The sequence below is a fragment of the Oncorhynchus keta genome, chromosome 9, assembly GCF_023373465.1.
Source record: "Oncorhynchus keta strain PuntledgeMale-10-30-2019 chromosome 9, Oket_V2, whole genome shotgun sequence".
Taxonomy (NCBI): Eukaryota; Metazoa; Chordata; class Actinopteri; order Salmoniformes; family Salmonidae; genus Oncorhynchus; species Oncorhynchus keta.
Genome location: NC_068429.1, coordinates 16,939,724 through 16,956,907, shown reverse-complemented (window position 1 = coordinate 16,956,907; position 17,184 = coordinate 16,939,724). Strand labels below are relative to the sequence as shown.

General features: G+C 43.6%; 1 protein-coding gene across 6 annotated transcripts in view; it reads right to left on the bottom strand.

Moving 5' to 3' along the window:
* Positions 1-17,184, bottom strand: part of ntng2b (netrin g2b) — a 199,409-nt gene that overhangs the window by 163,729 nt on the left and 18,496 nt on the right. For all 6 annotated transcript variants that reach the window (XM_052525382.1, XM_052525385.1, XM_052525386.1 and 3 more), the window contains one exon: positions 1,755-2,398. In XM_052525382.1, coding sequence (XP_052381342.1) covers positions 1,755-2,398 — 644 coding nt within the window. The remainder of the gene's footprint in view (positions 1-1,754; positions 2,399-17,184) is intronic.

Below are 17,184 nucleotides of genomic sequence, written 5' to 3'. Positions count from 1 at the left end.
ATTCAAGTAACAGACACATCTCAACATCAACTGTTCAGAGGAGACTGTGTGAATCAGGCCTTCATGGTCAAATTGCTGAAAAGAAACCACTACTAAAGAGCACCAATAATAAGAAGAGAAGAAACACAAGCAATAGACATTAGTCCAGTGTAAATCTGTCCTTTGGTCTGATGAGCCCAAATTACAAATGTTTGGTTGCAACCGCCGTGTCTTTGTGAGACGAAGTTGGTGAACGGATGATCTCTGCATGTGTGTTTCCCACCGTGAAGCATGGAGGAGGAGGTGTGATGGTGTGAGGTTGCTTTGCTGGTGACACTGTCTGTGATTTATTTAGAATTCAAGGCACACGTTACCAGTATGGCTACCACAGCATTCTGCAGCGATACGCCATCCCATCTGGTTTGGCCTTGTGGGACTATCATTTGTTTTTCAACAGGACAATGACCCAACACAACTCCAGGCTGTGTAAGGGCTATTTGACCAAGAAGGAAAGTGATGGAGTGCTGCATCAGATGACCTGGCCTCCACAATCACCTGACCTCGACCCAATTGAGATGGTTTGGGATGAGTTTGACTGCAGAGTGAAGGAAAAGCAACCAACAAGTGCTCAGCATGTTATGTGGGATCTCCTTCAAGACTGTTGGAAAAGCATTCCAGGTGAAGCTTGTTGAGAAAATGCCAAGTGTGTGCAAAGCTGTCATCAAGGCAAAGGGTGGCTACTTTGAAGAATCTAATCTAAAATGTATTTTGATTTCTATAACACTTTGTTGGTTACTACATGATTCCATATGTGTTATTTCATAGTTTGATGTCTTCGCTATTATTCTACATTGTAGAAAATAGTACAAGTACATACAAATCCTTGAATGAGTAGGTGTGTCCAAACATATGACTGATATTGTATATTAAAAAATAGATATACAGTGCATTTAGAAAGTATTCTGACCATTTTACTTTTTCCACATTTTGTTAAATTACAGCCTTATTATAAAATGGATGAAATTGCTTTTTTAAGTTGGAATGCCAAGCGTAGCGTCTGGAGGAAACCTGGCACCATCCCTACGGGGAAGCATTGTGGTGGCAGCATCATGCTGTGGGAATGTCTTTCAGCGGCAGGGACTGGGAGACTAGTCAGGATCGAGGGAAAGATGAACGGAGCAAAGTACAGAGAGATCCTTGATGAAAATCTGCTCCAGATCGCTCAGGACTTCAGACTTGGGCGAAGGTTCACCTTCCAACAGGACAACGACCCTAAGCACGCAGCCAAGACAATGCATGAGTGGTTTCGGGACAAGTCTCTGAATGTCCTTGAGTGGCCCAGCTAGAGCACGGACTTGAACCCGATCGAACATCTCTGGAGAGACCTGAAAATAGCTGTGCAGCAACACTCCCCATCCAACCTGACAGAGCTTGAGAAGATATGCAGAGAAGAATGGGAGACACTCCCCAAATATAGTTGTAGTGTTAGCTTGTAGTGTTATACCCAAGAAGACTAGAGGCTGTAATCATTGCCAAAGGTGCTTGTAAAGGGTCTGAAATCCAATGTAACTGTGATTCTTCCATTTTTAGATTATTTGCAAACATTTCTAAAAACATGTTTTCACTTTGATATTAATGAGTTATATTAATGAAGTGATGTAGAAAATTACATTGATGGAACTTGGATCAATCTATCAATCAATTTTAAAGCTGATCCACCCCCCCTCCCCCCAAAATGTACAAAAAAATAAATACGAAATTGTACCCTCTCTTACCTGGCGGGCACCTCAATGTTGGAGATAGCGTAGAAGTACTTGAGCAGGTTGTCTCTCTGCACGTATGTTCCCCCCAGGGCTGGCCGGAGCAGCCTCAGCCGGAGGTTAGTGAAGGTAAAGAAGTCCCTCAAGCCCTTCATACTCTCCATGCGCGTGTACAAGCTGTCCATGTTGAGCAACCTCGGTCCGGCAAACACCGCAAAACGCTCACGAACCTCGAACTTCACATTCTTATCGTTCTTCGACCCCACCCAGCGTGAGAACTGCTCAGTGCAGATGACACGGGTAATATTTGCAGGCAACAGGTCACGGACAAGCTTCGGCGGCATGTTAAAGGCATCTAGACAATCATCGGCGTAGAACTGGTAGGATTGCCAAGTGCGACCATGGTCCATGGACTTGTCCAGCACCATGATGGTGGGGCGGCCGTACTCGAAGGTGATGGCGATGTCATCGGTCAACTCCAGGCTCTTGTTCCAGGCCAGGGATATGTTGGCCAAGAGGGGTTCTGGGTAACGGGACCATGTAACTGTCTGCCAGTAGGTGATGCGGCCTGTGCGCTCGCGGTCCTGCATCAGCTGGGGAGGGTGGGCCAGGTCTGAGTTGGAGGCATCACACTCATCACTGCACAGGTACGGGTTCTCCTGGAGAGGGGGAGGAGAGAAGGGAGTGGAGGGAGGGAGAAGGGGAAAGAGGAGAGAGGGAGAGGGACAAGATAATGAGTTGCTAGTAAAGGGTTGCACTCACATATCAAGACTCTCTTGCAGGTAAGTTGGAATATACTGTGACTGATGAAAAAACACACTGCTTCCAAGATATAGGGAAAAAAACAGATTTTATTACAATAGCTGTTTCGATCTATAGTCAGGCAAAATCATCAAAGCTTAGACTGAAACATTGGGTATCTTGAAACTTTATATGCGCATTAATTTATCCTTCTAATTAAGTCAGTGAACAACACCTGCACAGAAAACTAACCAGCCAGTCAAAAGCACACAACCAGCCTATAACAAAAGCAAGTTACAGTTCTGTGGAGGCCGAGTTGATAAATCATCTGATTTATGGTGACACTGCGATAATAGAAAAAAACAACAAGCATAAGCAAAACATAGTGGACGTAGTTTGTGAAAAGCTATTCTCAGAAGAACCACTACTCAAATCCTAGCCTGAAGATATGTAGTCATACTGGTTCTTTCCTGCATAGCTGTACATAGCCCATCTGTAAATAGCCCACCCAACTACCTACCTCATCCCCATATTGTTTATTTACTTTTTGCTCTTTTGCACACCAATATTTCTACTTGCACATCTCTCACTTCAGTGTTAATTTGCTAAATTGTCATTACTTCGCTACTATGGCCTATTTATTGCCTTACCTCCTTACTCCATTTGCAGACACTGTATATAGATTTTTATATTGTGTTATTGACTGTACTTTTGTTTATCCCACGTGTAACTCTGTTGTTTTTTGTCACACTGCTTTGCTTTATCTTGGCCAGGTTGCAGTTGTAAATGAGAACTTGTTCTCAACCTGTTAAATAATATTTTTTGACTGTAATTTTGTTTACTCCACGTGTAACTCTGTGTTGTTTTTTGTCACTGCTTTGCTTTATCTTGGCCAGGTTGCAGTTGTAAATGAGAACTTGTTCTCAACCTGTTAAATATTTTTTTGGAAAAATAGTAGTTCATTGATTGAATAATGTCACTGACTGGCCCAGAGATTCCAAATCAAATCAAATTTAATTGGTCACATATGCGTGATTAGCAGATGTTATTGAAGGTGTAGCGAAATGCTTGTGCTTCTAGCTCTAACAAGTAATATCTAACCAATTACACAACGTATACCCCATAAACACAAATCCAAGTAGGAATAAATTAAGACTATAAATATGGAGATGAGTAATGCAAGATATGTAAATGAGTAATAAGGGATAAGTAATAAGTAAATGAGATACCGTAGAATAGTTTAGAAAACAGTATAACTGTGTGACTGAGATACCGTAGAATAGTATAGAATAGAATAGTATAGAATACAGAATATACACATAAGATGAGTTATGCCAGATATTTAAACCTTATTAAAGTGACAAGTGTTCCATTCCTTAAAGTGGCCATTTCTAGTCTATGCCTACTGGCAGCAGCCTCTAATGTACTAATGATGGCTTTTTAACAGTCTGATGGCCTTGAGAAATAAGCTGTTTTTCAGTCTCTCCGTCCCAGCTTTGAAGCACCTGTACCGACCTCACATTCTGGATGATAGCAGGGTGATCAGGCAGTGTCTCAGGTGGTTAATGACCTTGATGATCTTTTTGGCCTTCCTGTGACATCAGGTGCTGTAGTTGTCCTGGAGGGCGGGTAGTTTGCCCCGGTAATGCGTTGGGCAGACCGCACCACCCTCTGGTGAGCCCTGCGATTGCGGGAGGTGCAGTTGCCTTACCAGGCGGTGATACAGCCTGACAGGATGCTTTCAATAGTTTGTGAGGGTTTTAGGTGACAAGTCAAATTTCTTTAGCCTCCTGAGGTTGAAGAGGCTCTGTTGTGCCTTCTTCACCACACTGTCTGTGTGGGTGGTCCATTTCAGTTTGTCTGTGATGTGTATGCCAAAGAACATGAAGCTTTCCACCTTCTCCACTGCGGTCCTGTTGATGCAGATAGAGGGGTGCACCTTCTGCTGTTTCCTGAAGTCCACGATCATCTCCTTTGTTTTGTTGACTTTGAGTGAGAGGTTGTTTTCCAGGCACCACACTCCCTGAGCCCTCAACTCCTCCCTGTAGGCTGTCTAGTCATCATTGGTTATCAAGCCTACTACTGTTGTGTTGTCTGCAAACTTGATTGGAGGTGTGCTGGGCCACGCAGTCATGGGTGAACAGGGAGTACAGGAGGGGGATGAGCACGCACCCTTGTTGGGCCCCAGTGTTGAGGATCAGGAGAGCGGAGGTGATGTTTCCTACCTTCACCACCTGGGGGGGCGGCCCGTCACGATGTCCAGGACCCAGTTGCACAGGGCGGGGTTCAAACCCAGGGCCTCGAGCTTAATGATGAGTTTAGAGGGTACTATGGTGTTGAATGCTGAGTTATAGTCAATAAACAGCATTCTTACATAGGTATTATTCTTGTCCAGATGAGATAGGGCAGTGTGAAGAGTGATGGTAATTACATCATCTGTGGATCTATTGGGGCAGTAAGCAAATTGAAGTGGGTCTAGGGTGGCAGGTAAGGTAAAGGTGATATGATTCTTGACTAGTCTCTCAAAGCACTTCTAGATGAGTGCTGCAGGGCGATAGTCATTAAGTTAATTTACCTTTGCCTTCTTGGGAACAGGATCAATGGTGGCCATCTTGAAGCATGTGGGGACAGCAGACTGGGATAGGGAAAGATTGAATATGCCCGTAAACACACCAGCCAGCTGGTCTGTCCATGCTCTGAGGACGCGGCTAGGGATGCCGTCTGGGCCGGCAGCCTTGCGAGGGTTAACACGTTTAAATGTTTTACTGACGTCGGCCATGGAGAAGTAGAGCTACAGTCTATGGTAGCGGGCCGCATCGGTGGTACTGTGTTATCCTCACCCAGCTGCGTTGGGTTCAGTAGGGCACACAGTAGAACAAGTTTTTGAAACAGAAATTTATGTTTGTTGTTGTTGGACGATTTATCACACCATTTCAAAATGTTTGTTTCTGCTGAACACGGCCCTAGTGTTCCAGGCCATCAATCCTTGTTAAGAGAGGAAGAATGAAAAACCAGCAGTACAAGATATCTTGAGGCTACCGAATTGAACAGCCCTGCTATAGAAGATCTAACAGTGTGGGTGGCTATGACTTAATACTGAAATGACTGGGTCTTTTCTCCCAACAACAACATTAGATGAGATCCTCCCACTCTCACTAGGGAGACGTGGCACGCTTATTTCCTCTCAGATAACCTCATTAACTACTGCTGATATCACCCCCTTATTAGACGTAACACAACGAGGCACAGACACAACACAGTAAAATAGTGAGAGATGCCTGTTAAACACAACATCTTGCTACTCCATAATACACAACTAGGGTTGCAAAACCCTAGAAACTTTCCCAAAACTCATTGGAAGATTCCAGGAATCAGCAGGAAATCGGCAGGAAATCAGCAGGAAATCCGGAATCCTCCAACCAGGATTTCCAACCGGAATCTGGCCCTAGGCCAAGAAAAGGTACACATTTTTGTCCAACCCCCCTCCTGCCTCCGATGCAGCAACTTACATTGGAGAGGATTTGTGGCCTGCCCTAAGGAAATGACCCCTGACCTCCAAATCCTATTGAAAATGATTACACTCAACTGACACTGTCCCAGATACACAAGGACACGTAGGTTACATAGCGGAACTGCATTAATGCAATATTACAGGACAGAGTGGCGGAGGGTCTGTGTAGAGAATGACGCAAATACAGTGTGTGTATTTGTGGTTTACATGCACATCTGGATCTGGTGTGGGACTGAGCAGTGATGAACTAAATTATGCACTAAAAGCTGCATTTGAACTTATTGGCTGACCTCTCTCTTTCTTAGATAATCAGGGAGGGGGGAAGTATTTTGTTGTGTATGGGAGGGTTGCGTGAGTGGGTGCGTGTTGGTATTTATTTAACTCTCCCCTCCCCTTCTCTTTCCTTAACCCCTCTCCCCTCCTCTTATCTTTCTTCTACCCTGCCCCACATAGCTACCTCCGCCAGCAGTATGTACACACACACGCACACACAAATCCCAGCCAACTGCTACGGCAGGTGGCCCGCACCGCTAATCCCATCCAGCATTTATCCTCGCTGGGATCCTGTTGCCGCGACGATGAGCACCACGGCGATGGAACTCTGTCGCCGTAAACATGCGGCAGTGATAAGCAGGTTCCCTTTTTTGGCGGGACGCGTCTCAATCGGAGCAGAAGCTTGCTCATTTCCTTAAGCTTAGGGACCTAGATCTGGCTCAGAATACACAATAACCATGGTCTAGAAACAATCTAACCTAAGTACGAGACTCAGTAAGAACACATGTAGTTAATTTTAGCCAGTTTGCTACAGCAAATGTGAAATATTATGTGGATTATAATTAACGGCCATTTTTGTAGGGGTACATTTTATGTTAGGGAAAATCAAGTCTGAAATTTCAAAGTGGGAATTCCAAACTTTAGAAGCATTTTTAACTCAAATACACTACAAGTTTACATTTAATGCTGTGCGGAACAATTATCAGCAACAAAAGAGTGATCAAATTAAGATCTTACATCTGTAAACAGTATTTTATGAGCCGATATGACGCGTCCCAATTGGAACAAAGCTTGCTTGAGCCCTCATTTCCCTACACCTGACGGATTTAGATTTGGATACTGACACTCAAAATCTGAGAAATATATTTTTTGTTGTGTGATTTGGAGAACGTATGGAGCAGATGCAAATATAAATGGGCATATCCATCTTTATGAGAGGAATCACTCCAGTAAGTTACAGAGACATCCGAACACTAAACAATTATGTACCAAACATAATATTCAATTCAAACAACTCACATTATCAATACAATTTGTCTGTTTGTCTAAGAAGGAATAGGACTCAATCAAATTCAAATGACCTACATCAAAATAAACAAAAGGCATGCTTTGTAATCTCTCTCGCTTTCATTCTCCTTGCCAGCAAGGGCAATAAAGTCCAGGACAGCCAAAGAACACAATGTAGTTTCTTTGGAACAATCATCCAATGAAATAACCGTCCCATTAAAACAGCCCACAGTGAGACACAGCCAGGGATATTGCTTCCTGGCTCAGTGTGTTTGTTTTGTTGTTTGCTGTGAGTTAAGGTCACCAGGGGACTGTCTCCCTTGCCCTGTTGGGGAATGTGATTGTCCTGTACATAAGAAGTGTATGTCTGTTCCATTTTAGTCATTTAGCAGACGCTCTTATCAAGAGTGACTTTAGGTAAAGAGTGCGCACATTTTCATTTGTCCTGGTCCCCAATGGGAATCAAACCCACAACCCTGGCGTTGCAAGTGCCATGATCTACCAACTGAACCACGTGTGTGTCAGTTATTATGCTGGTGAGTGTGTGAGTGATAGTGGGAGTAGTAGTGTGATAGGATGAGTGATGAATTGTTTGAGCATGTGCACACACACGTGTGAGCGTGTGGGTATCAGTGTCCCTATCAGTGTGAGTATGGCGCGTGTGTGTGAGAGGGAGTGTGTGTCTATGTGTATCTGCAACATTATGCTAAACCTCTTTGTCAGTCAAGATGGCGCAGACAGACTTTGCAGTATTTCGATTTTTTATGTACTATTTCTTACATTTTTAGCACAGACAATCTTAAGTGTCATTACATATAGCCGGGAAGAACTATTGGATATCAGAGTGACATCAACATAACAGCACTACGACCAGGAATACGACCTTCCGGAAGCGGATCCTTTGTCCGAACCACCCAGGGCATTTGAACTGATTCCAGAGGCTGACCCAAAACAAACAACGTCGCTGGAGAAGAGGAAGACGGAGCGGTCTTCTTGTCAGACTTTGGAGGCGCGCACACCACCCAACGCTTACGAGTATGATACTCGCTAATGTCCAGTCTCTAGATAACAAGGTCGACGAAATCAGGTGTGGAAGGTCCACCAGAGGGCAGGCTGGGCTCATGGATAGTAGCCCAACCAGGCATGTGAGTCAAGGTGACCAGAGGCAATTAAGCACAGCTGACGGTACTAATGAAATATTCTCTTTCCCCTACAAGAGAGAGGAGGGAACCAGCAGAGAGGAGAGGAAAAATAAAGAATAAGAGTGGTTGCTCCACTAAAGGAGAGGACGTATCTTTTGGAAGGGGAGGAGAAGGAGAAGATAAACCATCTCTGGAGAATGGCCACCAAGAGAGGGGAGCTATCCTCGAAGAACCATTAAGATGGTGACAAACCCGTGATTTTTGTTATAGTTTAAAGATAATCGTCTTGTGTTCCTGTATCATCTGAAGAAGAAGTGTGTTTTTCCTTGGGAGATTCTCATTGATTGTGTTGGAGTGTTTGTATTGACAGAAATCCCTCAATAGAGAACTGTGTTCAATCAAGAAAACCTACTCCTGACTTGTTTTTTCCACCTTTCCGCTTTAGAGTGACACCAAATTACTTGGTGAGCTCACAGGGCAAGGGTTGCTTTCCAGACGGACAGCAGGGATTGTAACATACTCTGTTTCACAGAAACATGGCTCTCTCGGGATATGCAGTTGGAGACGGTACAGCCACCTGGATTCTTTGTGTGTTGCGCCGACCAAAATAAACATCTCTCCGGGAAGAAGAAGGGCGGTGGTGTATGTTTCATGATCGACGACTCATGGTGTAATTGTAACAACATACAGGAACTCAAGTCCTTTTGTTCACCTGACCTAGAATTCCTCACAGTCAAATGCCGACCGTATTCTCTCCCAAGAGAATTCTCTTCAGTTATTGTCACAGCTGTGTATATTCCCCCTCAAGCTGATACCACGACGGCCCTCAAGGAACATCACTGGGCTCTATGCAAACTTGAAACCATATATCCTGAGGCTGCATTTATTGTAGCTGGGGATTTTAACAAAGCAAATTTGAGAACAAGGCTCAATAAATTCTATCATTATATCGACTGTAGCTGGAAAAACACTGGATCACTGTTACTCTAACTTCCACGATGCATCCAAGGCTCTCTCCCGCCCTCCTATTGGCAAATCTGACCACGACTCCATTTTGTTCCTCCCTTCCTATAGGCAGAAACTCAAACAGGAAGTACCCATACTAAGGACTTTTCAACGCCGGTCTGACCAATCGGAATCCACGCTTAAGATTGTTTTGATCACTGGGATATGTTCCTTACCTGTCACCCTAGACCCACTTCAATTTGCTTTCCGCCCCATACTGCCCTATCCATCTGTTCATATAGCTCAGCATTCAACACCATAGTACCCTCCAAGCTCATCATTAAGCTTGGAACCCCACCCTGTGCAATTGGGTCCTGCCCCCAAGTGGTGAAGGTAGGAAACAACATATCCACTTCGCTGATCCTCAACACTGGGGCCCGACAAAGGTGCGTGCTCAGCCCGCCTCACGTACTCACTGTGCACACATGACTGCGTGGCCATGCACGCTTCCAACACAATCATCAAGTTTGTAGACAACATAATGTAGTGGGCTTGATTACCAACAACGGGGCCTCCCGGGTGGCGCAGTGGTTAAGGGTGCTGTACTGCAGCGCCAGCTGTGCCACTAGAGACCCTGGGTTCGCGCCCAGGCTCTGTCGCAACCGGCCGTGACCGGGAGGTCCGTGGGGCGACGCACAATTTGCCTAGCGTCATCCAGGTTATGGGAGGGCTTGGCCGGTAGGGATATCCTTGTCTCATCGCGCAGCAGCGACTCCTGTGGCGGGCCGGGCACAGTGCACGCTAACCAAGGTTGCCAGGTGCACAGTGTTTCCTCCGACACATTGGTGCGTCTGGCTTCCGGGTTGGATGCGCGCTGTGTTATGAAGCAGTGCGGCTTGGTTGGGTTGTGTATCGGAGGAAGAATGACTTTCAACCTTCGTCTCTCCCGAGCTTGTACGGGAGTTGTAGCAATGAGACAAGATAGTAGCTACTAAAACAATTGGATACCACGAAATTGGGGAGAAAAATGTAAATGAAAAGTTTACCAACAACGACGAGACAGCCTCACCTCCTCTCTGTAGGCTATCGGCGTGTGGTGTCAGGAAAGGAATATCTCACTCAATGTCAACAAAACAAAGGAGATGATCGAGGACTTCAGGTAACAGAGGGAGCACCCCCCATCCACATCGATGGGACAGCAGTGGAGAAAGTTGAACGTTTTAAGTTCCTTGGTATACACATCACGGACAAACTGAAATGGTCCACCCCCAGAGACAGCGTGGTGAAGAAGGTGCAACAGAGCCTCTTCAACCTCAGGAGGCTGAAGAAATTTGTCTTGTCAACTAAAACCCTCGCAAACTTTTACAGGTGCACTACTGAGAGCATCCTGTCGGGCTGTATCACCGCCTGGTATGGCAACTGCACCACCCACAACCACAGAGCTCTTCAGAGGGTGTCGCAGTCTGCATAACGCATCACTGGGGGCAAACTACCTACCCTCCAGGACACCTACAGCACCTGATGTCAAAGGAAGGCCAAAATGATCATCAAGGACAACAACCAGCTGAGCCACTGCCTGTTCACCCCACAACCACCCAGAAGGCGAGGTCAGTACAGGTGCATTAAAGCTGAGACCGAGAGACTGAAAAACAGCTTCTATCTCAAGGCCATCAGACTGTTAAACAGCCATCACTAACACAGAGAGACTGCTGCCTACATACAGACTTGAAATAATTGGCCACTTTAATAAATGGATCACTAGTCACTTTAATAATGCCACTTTAATAATGTTTACATATCTTGCCTTACTCATCTCATATGTACATACTGTATTTTATACAATTTATTGCATCTTGCTCATGCCGCTCTGTCATTGGTCCTCCATATATTTTAATTTATATATTCTTATTCCATTCATTTACTTAGATTTACAGTATGTGTATTAGGTAATTGTTATGGAATTGTTAGATTACTTGTTAGATATTGCTGCACTGTCGGATCTAGAAGCACAATAATTTTGCTACACTCGCAATATCATCTGCTAACTGTGTGTATGTGTGACCAATACAATTTGATTTTAAGTTGGTGGTGACGAGGGCAGGGGCATCTGGCTGCTGCTACATCACAGGACAGTCTGTGTTCCGATTACCAACAGCCAGGTCTGCACTGAACAGGTCTGCTCTGAACAGGTCTGCTCTAAACAGGTCTGCTCTGAACAGGTCTGCACTGAACAGGTCTGCTCTGAACAGGTCTGCTCTAAACAGGTCTGCGCTGAACAGGTCTGCGCTGAACAGGTCTGCGCTGAACAGGTCTGCGCTGAACAGGTCTGCGCTGAACAGGTCTGCACTGAACAGGTCTGCACTGAACAGGTCTGCTCTGAACAGGTCTGCACTGAACAGTTCTGCGCTGATGCCTAAGAGCAGCAACTCTCAGGGGATGGGAACTTACATTATAACAGGACAGGAGGGCAGCCAGGAAATCCTGGCCTGCTCTTCAGCTGTACTACTATGTCTACGTCCTGATTCTCCCCAAACTGTGAACTCCCTCAGGACACAACCTATGTATACCATGGCTATAGGAATACTTAACCTCTTCAACCTATGGGGGCGCTATGTCATTATTGGATAAAAAAAACGGGCCTGTTTAAAGCGCAATATTTTGCCACGAAAAGATGCTCGACTATGCATATAATTGCCAGCGTTGGAAAGAAAACACTCTGACGTTTTCAAAACTGCAAAGATATTATCTGTGAGTACCCCAGAACTGATCTTACAGGCGAAACCAAGATGAAACTTCAAACAGGAACTGAACAGTATTTTAGACGCTGATTTTTACTAACGTCTCCTTATATGGCTGTGAATATGCTGTGAACGAGCTTATGCGCTCTGCCGTTCATCCAAGATGTCTGCAGCATTGTGGCGTATTTGTAGGCATATCATTGGAAGATTGGCCATAAGAGACTACATTTGCCAGGGGGCCGTCCGGTGTCCTTTGTCTAAATTGGTGCGCAATTGTCAGTAACACTCATTTTGCCATGGGATACAGAAGCAGAAGCACACTTCCAGGAACGATACATCATTGAAGAGATATGTAGAAAAACACCTTGAGGATTGATTCTAAACAACGTTTGCCATGTTTCAGTCGATATTATGGAGTTATTTTGGAAAAAGTTATAACTTTTTATAACTGAATTTTCAGGTTTTTTTGGTAGCCAAACATGAAGCAGAAAACGGACCGATTTCTCCTGCACAAATAATCTTTCAGGAAAACTGAACATTTGCTATCTAACTGAGAGTCTCCTCATTGAAAACATCCGAAGTTCTTCAAAGGTAAATGATTTTATTGAATGTTTTGCTGGTTTTTGTGAAAATGTTGCATGGTGATGCTAACGCTAAATGCTAATGCTAAATGCTAGTTTTGCTATGGTAGAGAAGCGTATTTTTGAAAATATGAGATGACAGTGTTGTTAACAAAAGGCTAAGCATGAGAGCTAGCATATTGATTTCATTTCATTTGCGATTTCCATGAATAGTTAACGTTGCGTTATGGTAATGGGCTTGAGGCTGTAGTCATGATCCCGGATCCGGGTTGGCTCGACGCAAGAAGTTAACACTAGACTGTGTTCCATATACAGATGTCATGACTTGGCCCTCTTTGGGTATAGCGTGTCTTCCCCTCTCTCTCGCCTACACCCATCCTCATGGCCAGACAGTATAGGAGAAAAGGTTTCACAGAGAGAACAAAGGAACTTCTTCCACCTCACAGAACTTGAGAACTGAACAATATTCATGTTCTGGAGAATGTATAAACGGTCGGTGAAGTAGCCAGCTACGAACTGGTCTGTTTTGTACAATTTTGTGAAACTCATGAGAGACAATACAGCCACATTACCATAACCCTGTTTATACAAGAGTCTCAGTCGTGAGGCTTGCATCTAATTGTTGTATAAAAGGAATGAGTAAAGATTAAACTATTTGTGAAATGATGTAATGTGATTTTAAACTGTTTAATGAAGGAAACTCCGATTCCCTTTGGAGTTTAACTAAATCATTGGCCCGCCCCATGAGCACAAACATCGACCTGGCATCATGGGACAGCCCCTTTCCGCTCTTCCGAATATAACCCCCACCTTGGGAATTTATCTAGAGACCATGCTTCTCTCAATTACGAGAGTGCTAAGATTTGAGTAGAGACCAGCTTACCTCGATAACCACGAGAGGGCTAATGTTTCAGACGATTGCTGAACTCTTAACCATACCACGTGGTTAAACTCTGAAACTATCGAACCGACAGAAAAATAACAAATCTTTGATACTAATTACTAGTCTGCAGCTAGGAATTCGGTACCATTGAATGTGAAGACCGAAAACCACTGAAACATCTATTCTATAATAACATTGCTGAATGTTACTCTGAACTATCCATTCTAACCTCGGCAGAGAGAGAAAGGGCGGACAAACTCTCCAACAGAAACTAACTTTCTAACAGAGATCACGACGACACACTGAGCGTAAACATATATATTGATTGCAATTGTTCCCGAATGAGTGAGCGTTCATGTGCAATGGATTAGCATTTCAATTGTTATCATTATCAACTTTGTCTTTTATCTCAGTCCACCCCCACTTCCCTTTTGTCCACTAGGGCACATTCCCCTATCATTTCCTTGTAACCATATCTACTTGTTTGTTTGTGCATTTCTGTGATTATCTAGTTAGTCAATAAATAAATTATTTAAGACAATTGATGTATGGATGACTCATAGTGAAGACTGGGTTCGTGCAGATAACCAACAATTTACGATGTTTGAAATGAGACTCACGTGAGGTAAAGAATAATTAATCAATTAGAAGACTAATTGATCAGATATTAAAATATTGGAAAGTTATATTAGAAAAATTATAACATTGTAATCTGAATATTTTCCTTGGTGCCCCAACTTCCTAGTTAATTATAGTTACATGATTAAGTTAGTTTAATCACGTAATAATAATTACAGAGAATTTCTGATGAAAATAAGTCTTCAGTTTAATGATGCCAAAGGCACGACACAGTACTCCGTCCACTTACTGCTAAAAGAACACTCAGGGGGAACCACTGTTAGTCTACACCTGTTGTTTACAAAGTATGTATCAAAGAATAAACAACAACAATTGATTGGATTCTTATACTCTTTGGGGACATCCTGCCATTCTTGTTTACTGTAATCCCATGAGAGAGGAAATCTTAACTAACTAACTAACTAACCATATAGACTATGTTCCAAATATTGTACTCAATCCAAGGATCAGACAGGTGAAGTGGTATCATCGGGAGGCTTAGAGGTGGTTTGAGTTCTTCACCTCAAGCTGTCTGAGCCTTGCAACAGATCCTCCTTGAACTGCCCAAGACTCTACTGACTCTACTGATATTAGGCCACCAACAAGCCATGTGTTCCTCAATAGTCACACACACACACACACACACACACACACACACACACACACACACACACACACACACACACACACACACACACACACACACACACACACACACACACACACACACAGCCTGTGTAAGCTTGTAACATGCATTGCCATGGAGGCATAAAGCGAAAATGAAATATTGACCTGACTACAGATGTAGGATCTTAATTTGGAACAGTTTGCTACAGCATGAAAATAATCTTGCAACCACAGTAAATGTGAAAATTATTATGGAAATTATTATGTGGATTATAATTATTGGACATTTTTGTAGGGGATTATACATTATTCGTTAGGATGCTCTTAAACCAAATTTGACCTTTTAAATTGGAAATTGCAAACTTTACAAGCCTTTTTAAGCCTCCTGAAAATGCTCAGCAACGAAACAGTGATTAAAATGAAGAAATTAAATGATCAAACCATTTTTTTTTATAATGCCAAGACTATGTTAATACACTGATGATAATTGTCCATGAAGCAGAAGGCCTTTAACGTTGCAGGTATGGGTGTGGTTGGAGACGTGTCCAACCCACAAGTGCCATCTTGAATTAGACTGCGGGCCCATTGTTTGGAGAGCATTGTTTGCTACTAATTTTAGGCCTTTTTACTCAACATTCAACATGTTTTTTTGTGGAAATATACATTGAATATTTTAGAGCCATCATCTTCCATTGGACCTTCACATTTTCTGTTGGAGTATTGACTATTGATATTTGGGTTGTGTTGGGATTCTCTTTTTTGTATGTTTTTTTTCATCGGTTTACAAATATTTATTTGGACTTGGGCTTCCATTCAAAGACTCAAAGACTCAACCAGAGGTTCTGGTAGGACTTATAAAACATTATTTATAAAACAAAACAACCAACAATATGTTTTTTGAATGCTATAATTAGTTTAAAAGCATGATAGCTGCACTTTTAGTTTATGGTTGACAGATTGTTTTCCATTAGCAAAGCACGTGAATGCATCCAACTAAAAGCACTTGAATGCATCCAACTCATATTCACAACTTTACAACTGGTAATTAATAACTTAACCTTATGCTGCATTCACAACCAAGTGGTTTCAATTACATGGTGAATTTTGCTCTTTGGACTTTTGGCTCAGGACTATTCATGTATTGTTTATGATTGAATCATTATTGTGTTGCTTATGTTGAAACCCTATGATGTTCCTATCAATACACCATTATTGCTTTGACCGATTCCCCAATCTTATATTTCTAACAAGTTTGTGTGGTTTATGCAAGCTAGTGGTTCTATGTTCCCAGAGTCAGATCCATCTTTAGCTGCCATTATTACTCCTTATAGAAGGTTTTTGGGGCAGGCTTTATTCCAGCCCAGTACTAACCCATCTGATTTATCTAATCAAGGTCTTGATGATTAGTTGCTCACTGCAGGTGGTAATCAGGTGTGTTACTACTGGCTGGTTTTACAGGAACAAGATAATCAGGATTGAAGACCTAACTCTCTCTAGGGGTTGGCGTCAGTCCCAAGGCCTGCAGGGTTTGGGTGTCCCTGTATGGATCTGTCTGCTGCCGCAGGGCAGGAAAGCTTGAAGGGGCAGATAAAGGCAGCATGGGCAGAAGTAGCCAGGGAAGGGGCAACGAGGGTAGCCAGGGCTGAGGTAGCCATAGATGGGTTAGCCTGGGATGATGCAAAGAGGGCAGCCAGGGGAGAGGCAGTCTGGGAAGGGTTATCTTGGGCAGGGGGAGGTGGCATGGCCTTGGGCCCAGTCTGGGAAGGGTTATCTTGGGCAGGGGGAGGTGCCATGGCCTTGGGCCCAGTCTGGGAAAGAAGTGATCTACTGACTGTTCTCTACTCCACAACACCACCAGCTGCCATCTCTCTCTCTCTCTCTCTCTCTCTCTCTCTCTCTCTCTCTCTCTCTCTCTCTCTCTCTCTCTCTCTCTTTCTCACTCTCACTCTAACTCTCTCCCCACCTCTCTCCCTCCTTCTGTTTCACGCACTCACTCTCCCCACCTCTCTTTCTCTTTACCCACCTCTCTCTTTCTCATGTCTATTTTTAGAGCTGGCTGATTTCTACCTTCTAAAACAAACAAACTCTGTTGTGGGACAGGAAGGTTTTTTCTTCTTCTTTCACACATACACACACACCGTCCCTCATCTGTCACTACACAGGCCCATACACCTACATGGAGGCACTCTGTTGGTTTTGGTTCAAACCAAGCCACATGCAAGACGTACTGTACGCTAACGCAGGCTTTTTGTGTGTGTGTGTGTGACTGTGTGTGTGTGACTAATCCAGCTTGATACAGTACAGGAGCATCATCCTCAATAGAAAAAGATGGTGGCCATGTTTATAGGAACAACTACTACTACTACTAATTAAAAACA